Source organism: Saccopteryx bilineata, chromosome 1 (assembly GCF_036850765.1).
Source record: "Saccopteryx bilineata isolate mSacBil1 chromosome 1, mSacBil1_pri_phased_curated, whole genome shotgun sequence".
Classification (NCBI taxonomy): domain Eukaryota; kingdom Metazoa; phylum Chordata; class Mammalia; order Chiroptera; family Emballonuridae; genus Saccopteryx; species Saccopteryx bilineata.
In genome coordinates this window covers 324,544,725-324,571,902 of record NC_089490.1, presented here as the reverse complement: position 1 = coordinate 324,571,902, position 27,178 = coordinate 324,544,725, and the positions used below count along the sequence as shown (strand labels likewise).

The 27,178-nt window shown below is 37.8% G+C and overlaps 2 protein-coding genes across 7 annotated transcripts in view; one reads left to right on the top strand and one right to left on the bottom strand.

Moving 5' to 3' along the window:
• Positions 1-508: 508 nt before the first annotated feature.
• FAM76B (family with sequence similarity 76 member B) lies at positions 509-26,766 on the bottom strand. 3 transcript variants are annotated; one of them, XM_066248172.1, is made up of 10 exons: positions 26,665-26,766; positions 24,420-24,484; positions 23,312-23,366; positions 21,966-22,121; positions 18,890-19,095; positions 15,955-16,002; positions 15,682-15,762; positions 14,895-15,030; positions 8,228-8,329; positions 509-2,622 (listed from the first exon to the last, which is right to left on the bottom strand). In XM_066248172.1, the coding sequence occupies exons 1-10, from the start codon at positions 26,749-26,751 to the stop codon at positions 2,533-2,535; spliced, it is 1,026 nt and encodes a 341-aa protein (XP_066104269.1). In that variant the 5' UTR covers positions 26,752-26,766; the 3' UTR covers positions 509-2,532. The 3 variants fall into 3 exon arrangements, with proteins under 3 accessions (XP_066104269.1, XP_066104261.1, XP_066104277.1); XM_066248164.1 differs by lacking the exon at positions 26,665-26,766 and adding an exon at positions 25,320-25,740; XM_066248180.1 differs by lacking the exon at positions 26,665-26,766 and adding an exon at positions 25,320-25,740 and having other exon boundaries at positions 14,895-15,027.
• CEP57 (centrosomal protein 57) overlaps positions 26,320-27,178 on the top strand; it is a 56,770-nt gene continuing 55,911 nt past the window's right edge. For all 4 annotated transcript variants that reach the window (XM_066248133.1, XM_066248151.1, XM_066248124.1 and 1 more), the window contains exon 1: positions 26,320-26,569. In XM_066248133.1, coding sequence (XP_066104230.1) covers positions 26,525-26,569 — 45 coding nt within the window. In that variant the 5' untranslated portion in view covers positions 26,320-26,524. The remainder of the gene's footprint in view (positions 26,570-27,178) is intronic.

Sequence of the window (27,178 nt, the reverse complement as noted above, 5' to 3'; positions counted from 1 at the left end):
ACACTATAGATTCAGGACTGGGACTCAATTGCTAGTTTATACAATTACAAAATATTAAGTTACAAAATAAGGTTATGGAATAGAGGGAGGGAATTTGATTAGTACTTAATACTGTGAAGCCCCTAAAAGATTTTAATAAAGCTTCATTATTTAGACCGATTTTCAATTTTCATTCTGTTACCTAAAAAAGTGGGAAAGGACACCTTTCTTTTTTAGCAGCTCCAAAAAGGTATAATAACTATTACACGGCTTATTTTAAAACCATAATAAACACTATGGATTGACAAATGACTAGGAAACCAGAATATAAAACATTAAAAATTTTAAAGAAAGGTAATGACTACATATCTTATGAATTTTGCAAACCCTGCAAACATTAAAATCTGTGTTAAGAAGGCAGTATCCAGCATTGTTGAAAGTACTAAATTTAGGAAATTACATGAATATCTCATAAAAATAAATTGATTTAGTTCTTCCAAGTCTGACTGATTCAGTCTTTTGCTATCACTTGAAAATTACCCTAGGTTGTTTTCAAATTGGACAAAGGATCATTTGATATTTTACAATGAATAACCATAGAAATAATGTACTGAAACACGAGTCATACTAAAAATAATTACAATCATCCTGTGTTCTAAGAAAAAATGACCTTTGATGACATTCATAACTAATGCTTCTTTAAAAACAAAATTCTCCAAAACTGGTAAATTTAGTAGTTTACTTCATATTTACCTTTGCCCATAAATTCCTAAGAGAAAGAACTCTCTCTCACTCTATCCAGTATATCTAGCAATGGCTGATGCTTTAAAATTCAACTAAAAGTCTGAGCAGGCATATATATTAAGAAGGAGATCAATTCCATTACAGGCTGGAAAACAATGGATCAGAATATAATTAGTCAATAACTTCCATAAGCTATCCAACACTACCTTAACCTTTTATAGACAATTTTAAAGACTCTTATATAATTTTCTTATAAATAGTACCTGAATCTTAAAACAATAAATTCCAATTTATTCAAAGATAGTCAGAAATTGATTTAAAAGTTATTTTTTTCCAGATTTGCTTTAAACTTACAAATTAAGTATGGTGCACATAAATATTAACTTAGATAACCACATATTATAAGGAAAGCAGATACATGGACCACCGCAAAAAAATTATAAATTTTAAAAACTTTTATAAAAAAAATAAAGCAAAACGTAACTTACAAAATATGAACATGAAGCCATATCACATAAAAAATAAAATTACTCTATCAAAAGTGATTTAAAATTAAATCTTTGGGGAAGTATTTTTGACATAATTCAATGACCAACAGCTTCCCATATCACACAAAAACAAACCACAAAATCAAGTCTATATGCATTATCAGTTCTTAATGAAACCTCAAACATTTTACTAGCAACTTTGATTTCCTTTTGAAATAGGCTTCTGTACATAGGCATTTATATACAAACATTTATTAAACATGATTTTAAAACAAACTATATACAAAAGATCAGCATTCCTATAAATAAAAACATTAGGTGGCAAAAAGGCACTTGTAAGTAAAAATCCAGTAGTTTTTACAAAACAAAACACATTTTACCTGGGATACTATACAATAAACATTAATTCCTATGCCAGTAATGAACATACTAGTTGTTTACTAACTAATGTTAATGATGTAAAATTTAAAAACATTTACATAATCTCTGAAGTTCATTTACTAAAAGCACCATAATTCTCTCCTAAGTTAATGTTGATGCAAAGTGAAAACATAATTAACAAAAAAACCAGTGTTCAACATTTTCCTTATTTAAAAGTTACTGGCCTGACCAAACGGTGGCACAGTGGATAGAGTGTCGAACTGGGACGTGGAGGACCCAGGTTCAAAACCCTGAGGTCGCCAGCTTGAGCGCGGGCTCGTCTGGTTTGAGCAAGGCTCACCAGCTTAAACCCAAGATTGCTGGCTTGAGCAAAGGGTCACTCGGTCTGCTGTAGCCCCTCCGGTCAAGGCACATTTGAGAAAGCAATTAATGAACAACTAAGGTGCTGCAACAAAGAATTGATACTTCTCATTTCTCTCCCTTCCTGTCTGTCTGTGTGTGTCTCTCTCTCTTACCAAGGGAAAAAATAAATTTTGTTTTTGTATTTCTAAACTGAAAACTATTTATCTGAAGTTAGCATGGTGTAAAACAAAAACAAAAACCCTGCTGCTCTGATTTCTTAAAACCATATCTACTCTATTATTGCATGTTGCATTTTATAAAAAGCACTACTCATGCACTCCTGTACAACTGTTTAATACTATTGCTGGCAAAAAAGTTCCTGGATATCAAATAATTAAAAAGTTACTTCAAACCAGTTGAAGTTTTATTTGAATGTTTTACAACTTAAAAAATGCTGTATATTGGTTACAAAAGTGAATAGGAAACACGCCAATTCATTTGGTGTGCAAAAATATTTTTCCATTACACAGAATTTAAGGGCTTCACAGAATTTTTTCAAATTTACATTTTCAGCAGAAATATTAAATCATGAACTTTCTCAAGGGGATGTTAGTATACTTCCACTTTTATCAAACTTTTTACCCTTTGACAATGCTGCCACCTGTTTGAGTAGTTCTCTGTTTTTGGCCTGTGGGAGACAAAAACATTTAAGATTAATAATGTTTGAAATATTAAGTTATGATGAATACTACTTCTTTAATGCTTTTTTAATTCACTTATATAACAAGATTTCATTGAAACACTAACAATTAAAGGAAAGAGTATATTTAGGTTCATCTCTTTACCTATAGAGATATAGAAGGAAAATCCTAGATTGGCTTATAAATGTCAATAAAATGATTGTCCAAGGATATAATCATTTACAAAAAATGGCAACCTAAAAGTGAGTCTGCTTAAAAGGGGGTCAAAATTTTAACTAGGAAAAAAAATGTGTGGCTCTTTATCCTGAAAACCTATAATGAAAATAGCTTTATTTTACAATGAGTAAAATCAAATGACTCAAGTGATGATCTGGGAGGAATCTTTCCCTACAAACTGTACAGTCTCATTTCATGTGCACCTACTTACAGAACAAGCATTAGTCCTTTTGGCAAAAAGGTGACATTATCACTTTGCCAAAGAGCTTCTCTTAACTTAATGATACTCAATTTTTTAAAGCCCATTACAACCACCCTTTCTGATCTTATTTTTGTTCTTTTAATTGCCATACAGTCATTTGGTAGTGACCGATACAATTTCAGGAGTTAGTTACATCATCCTTTTAGTTTCAGGAAAGGCTAAAAGTTTTTCAAAGATTCAAAATTTCACTCTGTCATCTATCTTAAATCTGCACTTCATTCAAATGTTCCATCCACCATCAACAAAGACACTGTCCTTGAGCCAGTGCGATGTGACAATCACTAGTGTGTAGTAAGGAATGTATAAATAGGGACCCTCAGTATTCAGAATATTTTCATATTTTGATTCCCTATCTCCCTATGCAATATCTTAACCATGGAAATGTAAATATTAAGGACCCTCCATATATATAAGTACATTAATGATGAAACACTTTTGTTGGAGTTTTTGAGCCAATTGGGGAGTGTTTACAAGGGTTTGGAAAGTGAGTGCTGCTCTAAAATAAGAAAACTTTAAAAGATAACCTCTGGCTTAAATCTGAAAACCATTTTCCTTCACAGGTGCCAAAATTTATCTACATAGACTTTTTTTTTAACCTCAGTGTTTCACCTTCTACTCTAATTTTAGCCTTTCTATGGCAACATAACACCCTGCCTCTGCATACTATCTTCAAAGCAGTTTCTGAAACATAAAGCTTTGCAAGCTTTGTATCTTCACTCCCCTACTCCTCTGCAATCAAACTCCCTAATTAATAACTATGACCTCCAAAATGCAAATATTCTTAAAGTAATCTTAATTTGTAAATCAAATCTTTCTTTTTATGTTCCACTGCACAATTAGCAGCATTTTGTTTGTGGTTGTTAAATAATTAAGGTGGTAATTAAGAGTTTCAATTGCAAATTTAGAAAACCATTTATTTAAAAGAATTTTTATTCTGAGAAATTCAGAGAACAAATCATTAGGAATGCCTAGCAATTAGTGGAAATCAAGTGAACACATTCATGATCAACTGGTCTATTACTCAACTGACCAGTCCCAGTTAGCGTGGTAGTTTTGAACTTTCTTCCTTTTTTAAAAAATTAAATTTACTGTGGTGATATTGGTTAATAGGATCATATAGGTTTCAAGTGTACATTTCTGTGATACATGATCTGTACATTGCACTGTGTACCCACCACCCAAAGTCAAATCTCCTTCCATCACCATTTATTTGATCCCTTTACCCTTTACGACTCCCCCCAGCCCCCTTTCCCTCTGGTAATCACCATGTTGTCTCTGCCTGTGGGTTGTCTTGTTTGTTCATTTCTTCCTTTCAGTTTTACATCTCACATGAGTGAAATCATATGGTTCTAGACTTTTTCCATCTGACTTATTTCGCTTAGCAATCTGTAAGCTGTGTATATTTATACACAAGCATTTACAATGATATACCAAATAATAAAAAAGTTAATCTTAAATTATTTTTTCTCAATCATTATGAAATACACAAATGAGTATAATTCTCATATTCTAAGTATGAAGTACCAGAACTCAAACAATTGGTACTGAAAGCAACTTTTCCTTTTATTTCTTTAGCAGCTAATTTTCAATCTGCATTTATATATTTGGTCTCTCAATCATGCTACTAATAAATTTATTTGCTGATAAATTATTTAAGAAAAAAGCACATTCGTTGTCAAGTGCAGACAAGCCCAAATCTGTCTATTCTAATACATATACAATAAAAATAGATTTTATAATGTAATATTTAAATATAAATACAGTGGTTCCTTGAGATACAAACAGACCAACATACAAATTTTTTAACATACGAGCTGTGACTCAGTCCATATTTTTGTTCCAGATCCGAGCGAAATTCCAAGATACGAGTCATGACTCGGGAAGCTGGCGCTAGTTGGTGCGTTGGCACATGCACGGATCCAGTATTGGCAGTTTGATATATGAGTTGACTGACTTACGAGCTCGGTTACAGAATGAATTAAATTCATATCTCAAGGTACCACTGTACATTAAAAATTTCTCATACTAATATTACTTCATTACAAACCCTCAAAAATCCATTAAGTTATTTAAAAACTCTTAAGCAATTCAAGTTAAAAATGTTTAGAAATGCTGGAAAGAGTAACTGGATTAAGAACCACACATCCTGCTCTGAACCCTGGCGCTGCTCCTTACCTGCTATGTAACCTGGAGACTATTTTCTCTTATGTAAACAGAAACTTCACCCCCACAACAGAAATGGAAAGAGCTAATCAAATATATAAAACAGTCAAACACAGTAGCCCATACATAGTAGGCACTCAAATGTTAGTAACCTTTTCTTTTATCAACTTATCTCCTAAATGAAAGGTAGCCTTTTAAATCTGGTATTCTTGATACTTTAGATAATTTAGGTGTTTTGGGTTTTGGGTATTTTGTACAATTTTTCTTGTGATGCTCAGTGCTTCTCTCTCAGGTTTGATAGTTAAAATGAGCTATTAGAGCAGGGGTCGGGAACCTTTTTGGCTGAGAGAGCCATGAATGCCACATATTTTAAAATGTAATTCCGTGACAGCCATACAACAACCCGTGTACGTTATGCATTATCCAATAAAAATTTGGTGTTGTCCCGGAGGACAGCTGTGATTGGCTCCAGCCACCTGCAGCCATGAACATGAGTGGTAGGAAATGAATGGATTGTAATACATGAAAATGTTTTATATTTTTAACGTTACTATTTTCTTATTAAAGATTTGTCTGCGAGCCAGATGCAGCCATCAAAAGAGCCACACCTGGCTCGCGAGCCATAGGTTCCCGACCCCTGTATTAGAGCAAGGTAAGTTTCCTGCTACAGGATTCAACTTCTTATCACAAAAAGGTAAGACAAATAGTTAAGTATGCTTACTCACCGACTAGTACACTATTGCTAAAGGGAATGGGTTTAAAAAAGGGTACCTAACTGTAACAGAATGTCTCCAGCAATAACACAAAAGATACAGGAAAATGGTCTGATAATGAGGATGAATAGAAAACCTAGTAACCTGAGATGGCAGGAGAAAGTATAGTCAAATCAGAGCCAGAAGATGTAGGATTCTATGACACTTCTAAGTTATGTGAACAGTTTCATACCACATAAATCAAACTTATCTTAAGGAGCAAATCAGACTATGTAAAGTTATACTGAAAATGTCATACTTCTATATAAATGTTAAGTTACTATTCTATCATATGAAAATTTAGCTACCAAACAAGTGGAAACAGGCTTAAGACGTCCATCAGACTTAGACATATAAGAGGTTCTCCTGTGCTTACACTAAAAAAATAAAACAGGCTGCTCACTTGAACACTGAGAAGTACTAAGTTTTATCATGTTTAAGTGCTGCTCACAGTTCTTGTTACTTCACTCTGGATGTACTCCAGAGTTCTGATTATCCCACATTAAATCAGAGATCATCATGCAGAAGATTTTGTCCCCAGGTAATTATTCAGCATTAATAACTGAATGAGAAAAATAAGAGTATCATAAAACTAATACTTGTGGGTAGATGATAAACAATAATGTATAAGAAACCCAATACATGGGCGATCTCTCAAAATAGAAGGAAAATGGGCAGTTCCATAAATCACACTCATTCAACAAATTATTTGAATGCCTACTATGTACCAGGTTCTACACAATGTTTCTCTTAAAAATTCTTTGTAACAGTGTAAAGACTTATGAGTTAAGAGTGAAAAGGGGGGGGGAGTGGGAGGGGTGGAGTACATTAAAAAAAAAAAAAAGACAGCATTAAGAGTAGGCAACCAATACCTCAAATTCCAACAGCTTCCTAATCTCATTCAATTTAAACTACTTTAAAAGAAGTATGAAGAATACAATGCCAAAAGATAGAAATAGCAAATATCCCTTGGTGCTACACTGTTTAAAACAAAAAACAAGGCAGTATCCTTCCTTCCCAAGCTGTACCCTCCCATTAAGAGTCAAGTCTGTGTGCTGGCATCCTTTATGCTTTTAAAACTTTTGAAAACCCTGCTACCCAATGATTAATTCTACAAATGTAAGAGTATAAATCAATAGAATGTAATTAATTCATAATTAATTTAATGTAGTCTAATTTCTAACTTTCTGAAACCTAGGTGAGAAAAGCTTAAATAAAGAAATAATCTATATCCCTGTTGGATGCTCTCCATCTCTGTGTGCCAGAAATCAGATACTGACCTCTTTGTAACTGTGGTGACTCTTGGCTTCACCATTCATTTGTTCTCTATGTTAAATCCTACTGAGGCCCTGGCCGGTTGGCTCAGCAGTAGAGCGTCGGCCTGCCATGCAGTAGTCCTGGGTTTGACTCCCGGCCAGGGCACACAGGAGAGGCGCCCATTTGCTTCTCCACACCCCCCCTCCTTCCTCTCTGTCTCTCTCTTTCCCTCCTGCAGCCAAGGCTCCACTGGAGCAAAGATGGCCTGGGCACTGGGGATGGCTCTGTGGCCTCTGCCTCAGGCGCTAGAATGGCTCTGGATGCAACAGAACGACACCCCAGAGGGGCAGGGCATCACCCCCTGGTGGGCATACCCAGTGGATCCCAGTCGGGTGCATGCGGGAGTCTGTCTGACTGCCTCCCCGTTTCCAGCTTCGGAAAAATGAAAAAAAAAAAATCCTACTGAGTATATATACTTGGCAACACTCTGAGGTTGACCTAGATGGCTTGCATCTCTTCAAGCATTTCCTCCACCTGAGGTCCCTGAAAATTGGTTTTGTACACCCATTTCCCTTCCCAAATTACCTGGGAGAAAATAGGAAGAATGATTGCAAAATATACTAAAGAACTTCTTTTCATAAATCTGATTTTTAATGTTTTGATCAATTGAACATACTGCAATGACATCCTTTTCTCAAACCTCACTTGAAGTTTAGGCAGTTTTAAGAATTAATATACTGAATCCCCTATCAAGTGACTGCAAGCAATAACATTTAACGGGAGCAGGATTAAAAACTACTACTGTTGCAACGTCTAAATCAAAGCTGAAAATGCACCAAATATGCATAAAATAGAGATGCCAATACCATTCTAAGAGAGTGAATACTATTAACAAAGTTTAGCCTTTCTTGCCTAATACTTCACATAAATAAGGTTATTTACCTGAAGTTGTTCCACAGTTTCTTTGTGAGCTTTTTCCATACTGTTCATTTTTGTTCTCAAGTTTGATTCTTGGTACTGAAAGTCTGCCTTTAGTTCAGTTAACTGATTAAAACACAAACAAACATATATATATGTAAGTATGTGGACATACACAATAGGACATTTTAAATATTCTTTATAATAAACTCACAATTCATTATAAAAGCGAAAGATGTTAATAGTGGTTTTCTGAGTTTTATAACATCTAGAATTTCTGTTTTGTGAAATTATGAATTCTATCTAATTTGGTATAGTATAATTTTAATGTTAAATAATACTGAACCCTCAGTAAAACTTTTAGGAAGTTGGCTTTTTATTTCTATTTAAGGGACTTCACTGAACAGTTTGGCAACTGGTGTGCCAACAGAAAAGCTTAATGGCTTACTATCTTGAAAATGCTTCTATTAAAATGTACATTATGTTATATACTATATATAACAAAGTAAACACTGGTTTCAAGTTAAAAATAATCTCTCAACGATTAAGAAAAAAGTTTCGCCCCTGGCTGGTTGGCTCAGTAGTAGAGCATTGGCCCAGCATGTGATGTTCCTGGTTCGATTACAGGTCAGAGAACAAAGGAGACGTGCCCATCTGTTTCTACACCCCTCCCTGTCTCACTTTTCTCTCTTTCCCTCCTGCAGCCATGGCTTGACTGGAGCAAGTTGGCCCTGGGTGCTGAGGATGGCTCCATGGCCTCCGCCTCAGCACTAAGAAGAGCTCTGTTGCTGAGCAAAGGAACAATGACCCATACGGGCAGAGCATTGCCCTCTAGTGGGAGTGCCAGGTGGAAACTGGTTGAGGTACATGCGGGAGACGGTCTCTGCCTCCCTTCCTCTTACTGAATCAAAAAAAACCTTTTAACACAGTACATGTACAAAGAGGAGTGATCTTATGAACCAAAAGCTATATTGCTTTTATTTAAAAATATATGACAGGGCCCTGGCAGGTTGGCTCAGTGGTAGTGCATCGGCCTGGCGTGCAGGAGTCCCGGGTTCGATTCCCGGCCAGGGCACACAGGAGATGCACCCATCTGCTTCTCCACCCCTCCCCCTCTCATTCCTCTCTGTCTCTCTCTTCCCCTCCTGCAGCCAAGGCTCCATTGGAGCAAAGTTGGCCCAGGCGCTGAGGATGGCTCCGTGGCCTCTGCCTCAGGCACTAGAATGGCTCTGGTTGCAAAAGAGCGACACCCCAGATGGGCAGAGCATCACTCCCTGGTGGGCATGCTGGGTGGATCCTGGTCAGGCACATGCAGGAGTCTGACTGCCTCCCCGTTTCCAACTTCAGAAAAATACAAAAAAAATAAATAAATAAAAATATATGACAGAATTATGTATCCAATTCCAACTAAGATATGAGGTAAAGATGGAGAACAAAGCAGAGAAATATAACAAATATGTAATAAGAAAGGAAAATGGGTTAGTTTAAAATTTAGGCTAAATTAGCCTGACCTGATAGTGGCACAGAGACTAGAGCATTGGCCTGGAAGGCTGAGGACCATGGTTCAAAGCCCTGAAGTCGTGAGCCTGAACTTGGGTTCACCAGCTTGAGCATGGGATCACTGACAAGACCCCTAGGCCACCGGCCTGACCAAGAGGTCACTGGCTTGGCTGCCCTCCCTCCCCCATCAAGGCACTATGAGAAAGCAACCAATGAACAACTAAGGTGCCCCAACTATGAGTTGATGCTTCTCATCTTTCTCCCTTCCTTTCTCTGTGTCCCTGTCTGCCTCCACCTCATGTGCCCTAAAAAAAGGGGGGGGGGGCTAAATTAGACAAATGTAAAAAAAAAAGAGCGAGTGATTTGAGAAAGCAAAGAAGGTAACATGGCAATTTTCATATAACCCAATGACACAAAACATAAAATCTCATGACTTTAAAAAATATGTTGGTTTATGTCATTAGATTATCAGAGCCATGCATAAAAGAGCTTCTGGTTAATTTTACATGGTTTTTATAATATAAGCTTTAAAGCAGGGGTCCCCAAACTACGGACCGCGGGCCACATGTGGCCCCGAGGCCATTTATCCGGCCCCCACCGCACTTCCGGAAGGGGCACCTCTTTCATTGGTGGTCGGTGAGAGGAGCATAGTTCCCATTGAAAAACTGGTCAGTTTGTTGATTTAAATTTACTTGTTCTTTATTTTAAATATTGTATTTGTTCTCATTTTGTTTTTTTACTTTAAAATAAGATATGTGCAGTGTGTATAGGGATTTGTTCATAGTTTTTTTTATAGTCTGGCCCTCCAACGGTCTGAGGGACAGTGAACTGGCCCCCTGTGTAAAAAGTTTGGGGACCCCTGCTTTAAAGGTTTGCAGTTCTTTTTTGTAATTATCCAGTAGCTAGTAAATCAAAGATATACAACCGCAAAAAGGAAGAAAGTCACAGTGTCTTCCATTCTTATTTTCTGAATAAAAGCCAATGCTTTGTTAAATTCAAAGACAAACTGGCCCTGGCCAATTGGCTCAGTGGTAGAGCGTGAGCCTGGTGTGCAGAAGTCCCGGGTTTGATTCCCGGCCAGGGCACACAGGAGAAGCACCCATCTGCTTCTCCACCCCTCCCCCTCTCCTTTTTCTCTCTCTCTCTCTCTTCCCCTCCCGCAGCCAAGACTCCATTGGAGCAAAGATGGCCCAGGCGCTGGGGATGGCTCTGTGGCCTCTGCCTCAGGCGCTAGACTGGCTCTGGTTGCAACAGAGCGACACCCCAGATGGGCAGAGCATCGCCCCATGGTGGGCATGCCGGGTGGATCCCAGTCGGCGCATGCAGGAGTCTGTCTGCCTCCCCATTTCCAGCTTCAGAAAAATACAAACTGAATTCTCTCTTTGCTATAGCACAAAGGAATTCCTGTTCCAAAATGCCAATTCACATCAATCAGCTAAGATAATTTTTCTTGTTATTACACTATAAGTTGCCTCCAGATTATGAATTTCTGAAAGATAAGAACTGTTTCTTATTTATTCATCTTTGTATCCTCATGAGCTAGTACATGACTGGCTCTAGAAATAACTAAATATAATGAAATAAATCAAAGAAAAAAACTTGGTTGTCTGAGATTTACATTATAAGAAAAAACTGCAAACACAGGGTGGCACAGAAGTAGGTTTACAGTTGTTTGTATGAAAACTAATACAATAATTAATAAAGAATAAACTCTGTGTTTGCGTACTCACAACTGTAAACCTACTTTTGACCCCCACTGTATGCAGCTATAAGTTTACAATTATTACTTTCCTTACAACACTGTTAATGCCCATATCCACTAGTATTTTTTAAGAAAAAAGGAGCAGTAACAAAATCAGAAAACTCAATGAAGTAAATATGTTATGCTAGAAAATACCTAAAAAGCAAAAAAATTCCAAGATTCATTACTACTTGATTTTAGAATCACTATTATAGTAAACTTACCATTTATTCAACTTTTATCTAGGTTAATACAGGTATACTTGTCTTAGTACAATAGAAATGTCTCTAAAATTCTGTGCATAAATTTTTATAAAAGCACATTTTAAAAAATCGTGCAATCAAAATTATCCCTGAAAAATAAGATACTTGTAACTATCCTATTTTTACCTTATATCAATCCAAAATTTCCTATACTGAATGTGTTTAAAGTAAGGTACAAAGGTATTAAACTTAATCCGCTAAACCATCAAAGTTTGGGAAAACGTAACATAAAAGTTGTTGAATGCCAGAGGTAAAAGCTCTATAGATACTCGGGAACAGGTAATTCACATACATATTTATAATCATGTCTTGTTTACAACTTTAAAATAAATGTTTTTAATGTATTCCTATTGCATAAGATGTCTAAACTAGATCAAAATAGTCTAGGACCATAAAACAAGTACAAAAGTAGGTTCTACCCAGGCATGGCCAACACACGGCCCACAGGCTGAATCCAGCCTGCATAATGAGTTTATGCGGCCCACAATTAAATTTTTAATATTCTCCGCTACTTTAAAATCTCAGCTACTCAGAAGCTGAAGCATCTTTGATTATTGGAAATCAAGATATTTAAGAAGATGGTGATATGCGGAAAAGAATTCCACATGTGACTAATCTAGGGTTAACTTCCAATAATTGGTCGAATGTATTTGCGATACTTCTTTATTTTTTTAAAAAAATTCCATTATAAAGATTTACAGCCTGACCAGGCGGTGGCGCAGTGGATGGAGCGTTGGACTGGGATGCGGAGGACCCAGGTTCGAGACCCCAAGCTTGCCGGGTTGAGCACAGGCTCATCTGGTTTGAGCAAAGCTCACCAGCTTGGTTGCTGGCTCGAGCAAGGGGTTACTTGGTCTGCTGAAGGCCCATGATCGAGGCACATATGAGGGTAGTCAACGAAAAACTGATGATTGATGCTTCTCATCTCTCTCCATTCCTGTCTGTCCCTATCTGTCCCTCTCTCTGACTCTGTCTCTGTAAAAAAAAAAAAAAAAGAGATTTACAACTATTGTACTTGTCTGTACTCAATATAAACTGTTTGACGTTTAGCGGTGATGTGAAACCCACATTCTTTTTGGCGGAGTTTGCTAGTGTGCACCCAAGGTCAAATAATTCATTACTTTTGTAGTCAAGTGTGCTGAATTAAGTGGCATTGTAGCATAGACAATAGCTGCAGTTGATAACTGAAAACGTGTCCAGGCTATTTGTAAAACGAAATAATTGTTTTATTTGCGATATAACTCCTTCAAGCTCATTCTATTAATTAAATATTGTTTCGAATGCGATACAGTTTGGATATTTATACGGTATGTAGTTATATTTTATTAAAATAATATTGTATACTAAAATATTTTTTCATTCACTTACATTTATTCATAAACAAATTACATAATAAAGTTTTGTTTACTTAAACAAATCGGTTTATTTATTTATTTATTTTATTTATTCATTAGAAAGAGGGGGGGGGGAGGAGCAGGAAGCATCAACTCCCATATGTGCCTTGAGCAGGCAAGCCCAGGGTTTTGAACCGGCAACCTCAGCGTTTCCAGGTTGACGCTTTATCCACTGCGCCACCACAGGTCAGGCTAAACGAATCGTTTTTGTATTTAACATTTAAAAAAAAATTTTTTTTTAATTCATTTTAGAGAGGAGAGAGAGGGATAGAGAGAGAGGGAGAGAGAGGAGAGAGAGACAGGGAGAGAGAAGGGGGGAGGAGCTGGAAGCATCAACTCCCATATGTGCCTTGACCAGGCAAGCCCAGGGTTTCAAACCGGCGATCTCAGCATTTCCAGGTCAACGCTTTATCCACTGTGCCACCACAGGTCAGGCATATTTAACATTTTTTAATTTTAATATTTTGTCCAGCCCGTGAAAAAAGTTTTCTTTCTAATCTGGCCCGAGGGCAAAAACTGTTGGCCACGCCTGTTCTACTCTCAAAGATGACCAAACATTAATAGTAGCAGATATAAGCTCTATGAGCATGTACCAGGAGTTACAGTAAGTACAATTTCATTTCATCATAACAACAACCCCATGAGACAGCACTAACACTCTCCTTTTTAAAATGAGAAAACTGAGACCCTGGTCGGTTAGTTCAGTTGGTTGATCGTCCTGAAATGCCATGGTTGTGGGTTTGAGCCCCAGTCAGGGCACATATAGGAAGCAGCCAATGAATGTACTACTAAGTAAGTGAAACAAATGAGTGCTTCTCTCTCCCTCTAAAAATCAACAAATCAGTAAAATGAGAAAATTGAGGCCCAAAGTGAAAGCATCTGCTCAAGTTCACACAGCAAGTTATAATTTTTCACTAAAGCAACAACATATTTGATATTCTTTTGATCTCACTGATAAAGTCCCAATAAATACACTTACTTTGTACAAAATAATCTTCGACATCTATTGCTAAATAATCATTGACTAAAACATAGGAGATTCCCATAGCATTACTTCTCACCAGTTATGAGATCTCAACTGAAATAAATACATAATTGGTATATAAAAGGCTATATTCAAGTACTTTATTAAATCATGAGAATTCATATAATATACCATTTATATCTCATTTTCAAATTAAGGGCTTACTGAAAACTAATGTTCAGAAAATATTACAATTCTAATTAGGTCTCAATTAACTATCAGAACAAAAATTCTGAAAGACTATTTTATTATTTTCATTAGATGGCATAGGTTCCAATTTAGGCTTTTGTAATGTGTCCTATTAAGAGCCACAACAGGGCCTGGTCAACTGGCTCAATGGATAGAGCGTCAGCTTGGTATATGGACATCCCAGGTTCAATCCCCACTCAGGGCACACACGAGAAGTGACCACCTGCTTCTCTGCCCCTCCCTCTCCCTCTTCTCTTTTCCCCTCCCACAGCCAGTGACTCGACTGGTTAGAGCATTGGACCTAGGGCGCTGAAGGTAGCTCGGATGGTTCAAGTGTCAGCCTCTGGTACTAAAAATAGCTTGGTCCGAGAGCATCAGCCCAGACAGGGGGTTGCCAGGTGGATCCTAGTCAGGGCATATGCAAGAGTATATCTATCTCCCCTCCTCTCACTTAAAAACAAAACAAAATCATGCACAATAAACAGTACTAAATTATTAAAGAAAGTCTAATAAAATTAGCAATTATCAAGCAAGAGTCAAGATGTAAATCTTACCAAGCTTAAGTAAATCATGTTCTTACCTTTTTATCTTTTTCTAAAATGGTCTGGTCTCTCTGCTGTAAGAGACGTTTAAGTGACATCACTTCTTCTTTCAGTTGACTTATAAGGACAAAATTGTCTGTTCCCCCACTATCTGCTGACTGATTTATAGAGCTACTAAAAAGAAAAAAGTAAAACACAGTTACATGAAGTAGAAAGAAAATGAGCAGGTGTTCAAATTGCATAAATTAGACAATTCCACAAACATCCTTAAGGCTAATGCAAAAAAATATGTACCTGACAGAAATGGATGCAACTGGCAAATTACCTTACTAATGGCACACATTACATACACCTGCAGAAATATAATTCAGTATTAGCTTTTAGGGGGTCAATACTTCTAGTGTAAAGCAATAGGCAGCCAATTTGTACAGTAACATCAGCAAACTTTTGGCTAATGAACTAAAACAAAGTAACGCTCATATACTTTAAATCTAAAAACATTTTCCTAGCAGGTCAATTTAAAATATCACAATTAGATTTGTGTTTCATTGAAGAAGAATTAAGATAAATAGAATGTTCTCTACTCAGAATTGTTTTCCTTTTTTTTAAACCCAAATTTATTCCCCAAATAGAACAACATAGTTCAGTGCCACTTTCTTCTTGCCAAAATTAAGTTAAAAATTTTAACTGATTATGTATTCTCTTCTGGATGACTCAAAAGGTCAATGTAGAAGACACATTTCTATTCTTTCACCTAGTAATAACTAGCAATCAACCAGAACTGTTCAACCAAGTTGAATTTTCGCTAAAGAAATTCATTTTTACCTATCTCCATTAGATGGCTTAGATTCCAATTTGGGCTTTTTCTTTGGAGTTTCATTCTGAATTGCTGCAGAAGATTTATGGCTGAAACCAAACATTAATAAGAATAATTAGAGTAAAAAAGGCTGACACACCAAATGATAAGTTATTTCTCCTTCCCCTAAAATATTGCTGAACATCACTGATTTTTTAAAAGCCTACGTGACAAGGTTGAAAGGATGTCTCACTTAAAAAATACTTTTTGGAATACTTCAGAAAATATGTTAACATATTTACCTCTGTTTCCATAGTCCTTGCTCTTGTTCCGGACTCAAATTGCTGATTCTGAAAAATATATAAATGATATCTAATAACATTTATTTAATACATCTACATTTAACAGGAGTCTTCCCAATGAAATCAAATTATACATGTTTATTATAATCTTTTGTTCAGAGAAAGACATACTCAATTAAGTTTTCAGAGTAAGCAAATACATAATAAATAAATAACATACTAATAAGATAAGTTCTAATCAGATGACTACTAGTCTAAGTAGAATGACTACTAGTCATTCTAAGTTCTTCAAGAGAAGTATTATGATAGGGAATGAATTTTATTTTAATGAGGCCGTCCAAATTTAATTTAGTATCACAGTAAGGGTTGGGGTATGTGACCATGAAACACCACAACAGGGTTCTATAATTATCAAGTCTGTCCTATATTTAGGCTGCCCTTACTATTTCAGATACATGTTCTACCTTTAAAGTCAAGGCCTTCCTAACAATTCTACATGAAGATTTTTCCTTTGGAGTAAACTCAAGTTGCTCAAAATAGTATGTCAGGTTGAACCAAGAAATATCTTAATTTCTTTGTTTCTCTCCTACTTATCCTATGAGCTCTCTCCAAAGTCTAGATCTTTAGTCCATAATCTGAAGAAGTTATGCTAGAAAATTTCATAGTAACAACTGACTTACCTTTTACTTATAATTAACACTATACTACTGCTCTTCCATTATGCCATAATACTAATATAACCACCTTATCATGCACTATATATCCTACAAACTCCTTTTGTCAATTCTTCATTAAGCCATAGTTTACTGACTCAACATGTACACAGCATTTCCTATGTACCAGATATCATATATTTATACAATATATGAGACGTCAGAAGACCTGGTGTGCGACCTTTTGCAATGTACTTAAAATTCCTGAGCCTCAGTTCCCTCATCGATAAAGTGGGTATAACATATATGAGGATTCAATAGGTTATGTAATGTATAAGTAGAGTGCTAACATATATATAATAACTAAAAACATAAATGTATGTGTGTGTGTACAAAATTTACTATTGGTTTAGCTATAGTATTTTATTTTATTTTTCCAAGTAAAAAATCATGTTCTTAAAAATCACTTCCAAGTAAATATCAAGTTGGGGAATTCTCTAATCCATGAACCTGAGTTTTTCTTTGTTTGTGGCAACATATAGCAACCCTACTAACGAATTCAGTTGCTCTTTTGTCTCTAAAAAGTTTCATTATGCATTAGTAAGCCATATAAGCACACATGAATAGCACTATCCTGATCTCCAAGTGAAAAGAATCACATTAATAATGGTTAAACAGGAACATTTAGAATTCTCATCCTTACTTTCTGAGGTGAGGCATTCCTGGATCCAGATTGACAAGAATTTCTTCCCTTCCCCTCTTCCATCACTATAAATCATAATATATATGCTCCCCATAATCCGTCTAATCTACTGAATTTAATGGATTGACTTGTCAAACAGTCTACTCATCAACTATAAAACAGTATTTGTATTTCTTAATTAGTCAAAAGGAAAAAAAGTCAATACCACCCCCTTTCTCTTTATGTTTGAAACCTGTCATTTTAAAAATACTAAGTGCCTGTCACAGAATTTGATCTTTTAAACATATTGAGTGTGCCCTTTCACATCACCCTAAGATAAATTTATTTTCCCTGAAGGGCAAGGGAAATGTACATTTTAGCTGAGTCTGAGGAGTAGGTCTGCCGGATACCATTTGTCATATTTTTTATTAAAGCAAGAAGCAAAAACAAGGAAGATTTATGTTCATTTTCCCCTTGTGATCCTCTGATATAAAGACCACTAAATTTCTTCAAAATAGCCAGATTAGAAGTCACTATTTGGCCTACCACTGTTATACCCAGGAAGCACAGCACAGTAAAGCAAGTGGAAAAAAATGCTCCTGAAGTAATCACCATCAGTGTGCTTCAATAACACCCCATAATCTAATACGGGCTTTCCTTGATCTAGAGTCAAATTTTAATTAAAACTCTATTATTTTTCCAAAATAGCACTCACCGTGTTCCTAATGGTGATAGGCATCAATTTTCTGTAAATAAAATTGTTTTACTGATCTTGAACTCTTAAAGGATCAATCTGGGAAAAAACAATAATTCTTCTGAAAATCTGTGTGTATCATGTTTCTGAGTTCTCCATTTAAATGTGTGTTTCATTATTTTTTATTTTTCCCTGATGACTAAATCTACACTTAAAAACATTTACACTAAACACATAAGAGTTAAGATATTACTACTGTATAACTCCCCACCTGACACTCTAAAAACCAAGTAGTTGTTTATATTTAAAGAGTTCCTGCCTATGTGTTTTTTAAAAAATATAGTAAAACACCATGAGTTAAAAAAATTACTTCTCATACTTTGAGAACCTTGAAGATGCAGAATGTTTCTATCGTGGTCACAATGATAATGTTACAATCTCTTCTCAAAAATACTGAATGTACATTTCTTAGTCAGTGGTTTAATTTTGTTTTAACTAAAATTAATGATAACTAGGTAAATATTAGTTATCACTTGATATCGTAAGTTATCACTGTTAGGACTTTACTTGTAAAAAAAATTTTACATGTAGTCATAATTACTTAAATAAAATAGAAAACCAAGGCTTTTGATAAAGTCAGTAAAGTATTAGTTAACTCTAATATACTTGTATTTTGACTCCATAATATGATCATAATTTTATACAGTAATCCCCTAAATGTCTTATCTTTATTATTAAGGTAAATAGCTAACCACACTCTATGTGTGTAATTTTATACACTGAATAAAGTGGGGAAACAGCTCTAGACACTAAGAAGTTAACCATCTACAATGGAAATTAGCATACTAGTATTTGGCATTAAATGCATGGGAGGATTTTAGAAAACATGATTTTCAAAGTACTTACTTGTGATGGCTACTGCTGTGTCGATGGTGATGGTGATGGTGATGATGGTGGTGATGATGTTTTGAATGATGCTGGTCTTTCTCGGTAAGAGATGAAGAAGATGAATTTGAATGCGAAGATCCTAGGCTCTTTCTTTGTTCTTTTGTCTTCTGTAAAACTCTCTTGTATGATAAAGTACAGAGCCAGCATAGTAACTTTCCATCAACCTTTGTAAAGAAAATATGTGTATTAGATTAAATATACCTGTTAAATGGCCATAGGTCAAAGTAGGTAAAATAAAAGTGCTCAACTTCTAGCCTTATCTCTCACACACACACACACACACACACACACACACACACACACACACACGGTTGCAAAATGAAGTAAAATTAAACTATTAGACTATTCTGACACTTGGGAAAATGCTTGTTTGGTGGATCATAAAATTAGTGAGGATGACATACAGACTTCCACTAGTTTTGAGGCATTTTTTACTGTAAAGAGAGAAAATTTTATTATTTTGAAAATGAGAATGAATTGATCATATACTTTAAAGAAACCGAGCCACTAGCTTGAATTCTTTTTTTTTTTAAGCAATAGGAGGGGAGATAAAAGACAAGACTCCCACTTGTGCCCTTGATCGGGATCCACCTGGCAACCCCCAACTGGGGCTGATGCTCAAATCACCCAAACTATGCTTGGCGCCTGAGGCCAACGCTCAAACCAACCAAGTCACTGCCTTTCAAGAGAGGAAGAAAAAGAGAAGGGGTAGAAGGAGGGGAAGAGAAGTAGATGGTCACTTCACATGTGTGCTCTGACCAGGGATTGAACCCAGACTGTCCATATGCCTGGCCAACATTCTATCCACTGAGCCAACTGGCCAGGGCCTTGATTTCTTAAATCACTGCAATTACTAAAATGAGAAAGCATTTCCCACTAATTTATAGAAAGAGAGCTTGAATGACATACACAGTTGGTTGTCATTATTTGCAAATTTTACATTTGTAAATTCAGCATCTACTTGCTAAAATTTATCTCTAACTTCAAAAACCAACCTACAACGCTTTCGGGATCATTTATGCACATGCACAGAGCAGCAAACAACTGTGCAGTTGGGAAGAACCTTTCTCGCTCAGGGTGAACAAGGTGACCCTCTGCTGCCTTCTTCTTTCAACCCTCATACTGTAAATAAGTGTCCTTCTCATGGTCTATTAGTGCATGTTTTTTGCATTTTGTGCTTTTTTTCAGTAACTTCACTGTTTAAAATGGTTCCCAGGTATAATGACATGATATGTGATGTTCCTAAGCACAAGAAGGCTGTGATGTATGTTATGCAGAAAATACATGTTAGACAAGCTTCATTCTGGCATAGTTATAATGCTGTTATGAGTTCAATTTAACCAATCAACAGTATCTATTAAGGTGTCTTTAAATAAAACAAGATTATATACAGATCAGGCTGTGACTAGCAGCAGAAACCTAATCTTGTAATTGCCCTGAGAAGCAATAGTGATCACTAATTCAGCGTTTGCAGCAGCTTTATAGAACATAACTACTACAAATAATGTGAATCGATTGGATGTCAAGGGAGAGGAAAAAAGACTTCTTTCCAAAATTATTAGAACTAAACCTATAAAAATAAAGTAAGTTTCTAGCCCCTACTGGTTCACCCAAAAAGTGCTAGAGGGACATGTCTTACAACTAGAGTGCATATTATTGCTGAAAGAGCAGCTGGGGGGGGTTCCTCAAAGAGACATTTTCCAAATCAACTGAAACTGAGACAACAGGGCTGTGTGAATGCTCATTAGCAGAGGAATGCCAAACACATACAAATACTTTTTAAGTGTAGGTAGAAAAAAAACAATGATTTAAAATACGAGCCTCGCCTGACCAATGGTGTACAGTGGATGAAGTATCAACCTGGAATACTGAGGTTGTCAGTTTGAAACTCCAGGCTTATCCAGTCAAAGCACACAGGAGAAACAGCTATGTGTTGATGCTTCCCGTTCCCCACCCTTGCCCCCACCTTACCCTCTATCTCTCTCTCCTCTAAAACCAAATAAAATCTTAATAAATAAACAAGGCCCTAGCCAATTGGCTCATAAATAAAAAAAGTACTGGCCATCCCAGGTTTGATTCCTGGTCAGGGCACACAAGAGAAGTGACCATCTGCTTCTCTTCCTCCCTCTCCCCCTTCTGCAGTCAATGGCTCAACTGGTTCGAGCACCAGTCCCAGGGCACTGAGGATAGCTTGGATGATTTGAGCATGGACCCCAGATGGGAGGTTGCCTGGCAGATCCTGAACAGGGCACATGCAGGAGTCTGCCACCCCTCCTCTCCACTTAAAAAAATAAAAAAATAAAATAGAAATCCCTATCCCAAAATTAATAGGCACAAGACTTACTTTGAATTATATATGTTAATGTGCCATCAGGTATTTTTTTATATCAGTAATCACCAAAATTGTAAGTAGCTGAAAGGATTTAAAAGCAGTAATTTACCCAAACCAACTGTTAGATAATTACCATATTTCCCCATGTATAAGACACTCCCATGCATAAGACGAACCTTAATCCCGGGGCCCAAAATTTGAAAAAAAAATGTATTACATAAAGTTATTGGACTCGTTTTATTCATCATAAAATTCATACAACTCCTTAACACTATCCAAACTCCCATCCATTAGCTTGTCCTCATCTGTGTCTGATGACGAATCATGTCTTCAACAATGAGCACAAAAACAAGCACGGAAAAAGTGGGAAATGCAAGTAAAAAAAATCTACAACCATTGTATAAGACGCACCCAATTTTTAAGACTCCGAATTTTTCAAAAAAATGTGCATCTTTATACATGAAGAAATATGGTAAGCAGAATAGAATAGCTATCATAAAATGTTTTTCAAAGTATTGTAATCTCAGTTGTTCAACATGAAGCTACATAAGATGCAAGGAAAGAGAAAATGCACTATTCCTACACTTACATCAATCCCTTTCAGGGACCCAAACACTACCTCAAATCTCAGTAGTGTATTAATTATAACGGTTTCTGATTTGATGTTTTAATTTCCAGAATAAGTCATAACATAAAGCATACCTTTCTTCTGCCTTCCTCCTTCCGATCAAAAGCACATTGTTGTTTGCACTGCTCACAAGTCTGAGGTGGTCCATATTTTTTTTCTGAATTTGTGCAACGCTGACACTTTGTACCAATAAATGCTGCAATTATATTACAGTACTGACAAGGCTTAGGCTGAAAAAGATATATATTTTCCTTAAAAATATTTAAAATTTGCTGTATAAAATATACACACAGACAGTTTTCTGGAATTATAAAACTAATAGATAAAAGAAATTTTTCTTTTGTCAAATACAGCAAGTCCTCAGTTAACATTGTTGATAGGTTCTGTGACTTTAAGCGAAATGATACATATCAAAACCAATTTTATCACAAGATAATCAATATAAACGAGAGTTAAGGTCCTAATGCATCTTATCAATGTCATAACAAAACAATGTTATTTGAGGACGTACTTTATGTTGCCCTGTTATATTCAGTGACATTTATCAAGTTTATATTTATTTAGTAAAATCCATTTCTAGTCATGACATTCTTTTGTTTATTGAATAGTTAAATAAGATGATGAGAAACATTTACGATTTGCAATGCAAGCTACTAGGATAAAAGGTCCTAAAAAAATGAAAATAAAAGTATACATTCATTGAAAATTTTCGTGTATCCAGTATATGAAGGGGGAACTACAAATTTTATATCCTGGTTAGCTTAATCACTATCATTTATTCAAAAGAATATTTAACAACTTTTCATCATACAAGGGACAGATAATGCCAACAAATATATACTATATGTGAGTTTTCAACTTTAAAAAATTGGCATAAGCATTTTCAATATAAACTGTAACAAACATACCTTCACTTTATGATATTCAAAAGATGATTCAGGATTTTATAGAGCCTTAAGGCCAACACTTTGACTAATCATGACTGTAACAGACCAATAATGACTGTAATATACATGTAAGAAGAAAATTTGTACTAGAACAGTATCATGCCTTTTGTGAATAAATGCCTGAATTGTGCTGCTATATAAAAGTTGTTGGAGGTTCTGAACAAGGGACAAAAGCATCATTATGCAAACTTTATGGGTAAGTAGGTTCTCTATAACCAGGAGTTCGTTTTGTTGTATGTAAGTCTTTAATGAGTAAAATCATAAATTACACCCTGTAGTTCAACAATATGCACATGACTGTTTTTAAATGTTGTCACCTTCCCCATAGACTGTCTATAGAAAACTCATTTCCTGAAAAATTTTGATATGTCACAATATTTAAGAACTACATATTTTTTAAAAGATCCCTCTTTGTGAAAAACATTAATTGACCAATAACAATAACCGGTAACAAAAATATATGACATACTTACTGTGCCAAACTGCTTCACATTTTGAGCACACTTCTTACAAATTGTATTAGTTTTGCTGAAAAGGAAATTGTAAGTGATCAAATTTACATAGTTTTCTAAGATAATCAACATAATAGTGAACTAAATAGAGTTTAACGACTTGCTTTAGTAGTTCTTAAAAGTCCCTCTAATATAAACCAAGAATTTAAAAAAAAAATACAAATAAGAATTGTTTAGCATTGTCTATTATTCAAATTTACTCCTCTTCCATTAATGTAAGACAGCAATATTCAACCTATGTGCCATAAGAATTTTTTAAACATGTCCTACATGACTAGTCAGAGGCACTGACCTCTTTTCCCTAAAACTATCAAATAAAAAAAATGACAGCCAACACAACAATAACTGTCTGGTATGAAAGAATCAAAATCATACCTATTTCTTTTTTGTTAAATCAGCAAAACACATTTTTTGGATGTGCTGCAGAATTTCAGTAATTAGTTTACATGTGCCATAAGATGAAAAAGGTTGAAAATTTTCATTGAGTATTTTTGGTAAACAAAAGTCTTAACGTTTCCTATCTTGTTGCAAGATCCTCACACTTGCCACTATTTATAACAGCATTACCTATCAGTGCCTACCTAACTTTCCACTGGGCCTTCTCCACTATTATCATGCCCACACCAACTTAGGATTCTCTTAGGTTACTCTATTGTGTGTACTCTAATTTTATAACAGGAACCATCCTATTAAAAATAGTATATATAAGATTTCAGTTTGGAAAGTAGTAGTAACACTAAGGACCTCCCCTGGGGTCCCTGTTAGCACTCATGTTGTGCACTTTTGTTAGCTTTATAGTACCTGCTTATTTTTGAATTTTTCGCTGGCAAAGCTATACAATTTCCATACAATAATTTACTTATTTCCTCGTGTTCAAACTGAAGCATAGATGTAATTTTTTAATCAACATTCTCTCTTCCACCCCATCTAAAAGGCTTACAACTTAAAATTTAAGAAGCTAAACCATATTTAAAAAAATACTTTAATAAAAACATAGAGTTATAACACCCAAGTATTCCTTACAGGTAATACTTGTTTTTAACAATCAAAAACTGATCAGTATACAAACCTCTCTTGTTGAAATTCTGATCTGCAGTATGTACATTTTACAATAGGATGTGCAATCCGACATTCCTGTAATAAGACAGTGAATTAATCAGTATCTATCTCAAAGTCCCAAGTTTCACTATCCTGGTTTAAAATTATTGCCTAACCTACTCAATGTCTAAAACATTAATATATAAAATCCGTTCCCCAACGTAGACAATTGGGTGATTTATCATGTAAGTGGCCAATTACAGTGTAATCCCTTAGGGAATTTAGGTATCTTTGTCTTTATTAGATGTGGGGGGTATGGTACAGATAAATTAAGAAAGCTGTCAAGGCCGATTTCAAGAATTGGTTAAATGTGTAACTACTTATTTTGCACCGTTGCTCACAGACAGCAGCCCAGCTTTATTGGGATGGGAGGAGCTCCAAATCAGAGCATTCTGTTCCCAAGCCAGTCGCTTCGCTTTCCTGGACAGGGAAGAAGGATGCCATCAGCTTTGCTGCTTCAGGTTCCTAGCAAGAAAGTGCAAAAACCGTCCCCTGCCTCCCGGTGGAAGGAGAGGGCAGACCAGGCAAAAAAGGAAAACAAAAAAGAGAGAGATGAAAACATCTCCACCACAGGGTCTCTGCGGCATAGACAGGTGGCTGCCTCAGTCAGCCCCACCCGAGGACCCCGAACGTTGTTGGGGCCCGGACCCCTACGGGGCCGCCTCGAAGAGGACACGAAACTGTCTTCCGCTCAGGGGCCTTTCCCAGTTGCTGCCCGGGTCATCCGATAGAGGGGTCCCGGGTTGAGGGGGCGAGGGCGCCGGTACCCCAAGGCGCCGGCAGAGAGCGGGGCTGCACTGCAGCGGGCACCCAGCTCCCTCGGGCTCTGGCCGAGGAAACCCCGCCCGCCCGCCGCCCGGCGCCCACGGACCTTGCAGAGCTGCTGGCCCTGGGAGAGCTCCTCGAAGGGATAGCGCTGGGTACACTTGGTGCAGGCGTACAGGGCCGAGGCCGCCATCCTGCTCCTCAGTCTCCTCCTCCACCGCCGCCCGCTACGAGGCGGGGCCCTACGGGGAAGTCGGCTCCGCCGCCCGGGCCGCGGGCTCCTCCTCCTCCCCCTCCCCCTACCTCGCGCCCACCAGGGCCTCGCCGCGAGAGCCCAAGTCCCGGTGGACGCCGCCGTCTCCCTCCGCCTCCACTTCTGCCCCAGCCCACCCAGTGACGCCGTCCCAGCAGCTCCCGCTTAGGCCCCGAAAGCGGCGGAGGGAGACGAAGCGGGCAGTTCGCTGCAGTTTAGCTGCGCGGCAGCGGATCCGCTTCCTTCTCGGCCTCCCTTCCCCATCCCTGATTAGCTGGGGAAGTTACTGCGTCACGCGGCCGCCCCTCCCAACCCTTCACCCCGCTACGCAGGGAGCTCCCACAAAGGGAGGAAGTCGCTGGCCAATCACAGCCTGCCGCTCTGTGCGCGCGAAAGCCGCTTTGAACTCGCCCCGCCCAAAGGCCCCGGGCAAGTGTTCGCGAAGGTTGCCTCTCCTTTTCACTGGACTTGTATTGGAGCAAATCATTAAGCCCCTCCCCGCCCTATTCGTTATTGGCCAAAAGGTGAGTACTTCACCAAGAGAAGCGTCCCGGAGTCAAGCCAACGCTCTCCTTGGCGTTTAGTCCAAGAGAATTAATGGTGTGAATTTCGCATTTGCTTTAGCTTCAGTCGACTCAAACATTCCATTGAGTTGTCTCAGGAGACGAAACATCCCCTAGCCTCCATTCCTCGAGAAGGCCCACCTCTGCGTACCGAGCTAAGTAGCCTGCCCTGTAATCGGCCTCGGCGTTCCGGACTACGCGCTACCCTGTGACGTTACCGAGGGGAGGGGCGTGTGCGCGCCTACGGAAGACGTCCGCCTTTTTGATTGGCTACTCAAGACGTCCGTTAGGACGCGTTGCCCTCTCCTCGTGCGCTCTGAGCGTGGGCGTCCCTAAGGGGTGTGGGGTAGGGGGTTTCTAGACCCGGCACCGGCACCCTAGCCCCTTCCACCTGGGGCTCGGCTTAGGGTCGCCCCTGGTGGACGGCTCTTAAATCTTGAATAAGAGCTGGAGGAAAGCCCCGGGGCTGGGGAGAGCCGCTGGGCAGGCAGGAAGATGGCGGCAGCATCGGTCTCTACGACCTCTGGTTCTCAGTTCTCGGTAAGAAGAGGTTGACGTCCAAATAGGCCCGGGGGCGGTCCTGGCGCTTCTCTGCTTTCCCTCATCCTTAGAGCGCCCTCGGCCAGTCGTCTTACCCCACACTTGGGCACGGCGCCCTGCCGAAAGCGTCCCCTGTTACCGCGGGCGTCCACTGCTTCTCCGGCCAGGCTGCGCCTCTCCATTGAAACAGGCCTGGCTCGTCTCTGTTTCCCACGCCCCCCTCGCTTGTAGGCCTAGCAGTTCAGGTCGCCGAATGTCGCCAGCACCGCTGGGATGACTGTACCCGAACCCTGGCCTGCGAAATCATTGCTCCTTTGGTCACGTGGGTGTAAGGGCCCGGGTAGGCATCTTGTCCAAACCAGGTAGGCGCCCTAGTCGGTTGAATTATTGGCAGCTGTTGAATGGTCCGCAGTCTGGAGTGCATACCAGCCATTGCCAAATTGATTACTTTGACTACAGTGCCTTCCCTCCCAGCCTCCCAGTGACTTTGTTCTGTGCTTATCCTGCTCAGAGCTCGCGCCTCCTCGCTTCTGCCTTATTAATGCCGCAATGTGTGTAAATGCTGTTTTAGAGAAGCGACACGGGGAGCTGATGTTAATTATTGGTTTT

What these genes read in the sequence shown, in the direction of transcription:
- FAM76B (XM_066248172.1), bottom strand. Translation starts at nt 26,751, where the DNA reads ATGGAGAGGCGCAGCCTGGCCGGAGAAGCAGTGGACGCCCGCGGTAAC. An exon ending in GCGCCGTGCCCAAGTGTGGG is followed by an intron (nt 24,485 to 26,664) that starts GTAAGACGACTG and finishes GTCTTATTACAG; the next exon opens with GAATGTCGGATTGCACATCC. An exon ending in AAACTGTGGAACAACTTCAG is followed by an intron (nt 2,623 to 8,227) that starts GTAAATAACCTT and finishes TGTCTCCCACAG; the next exon opens with GCCAAAAACAGAGAACTACT.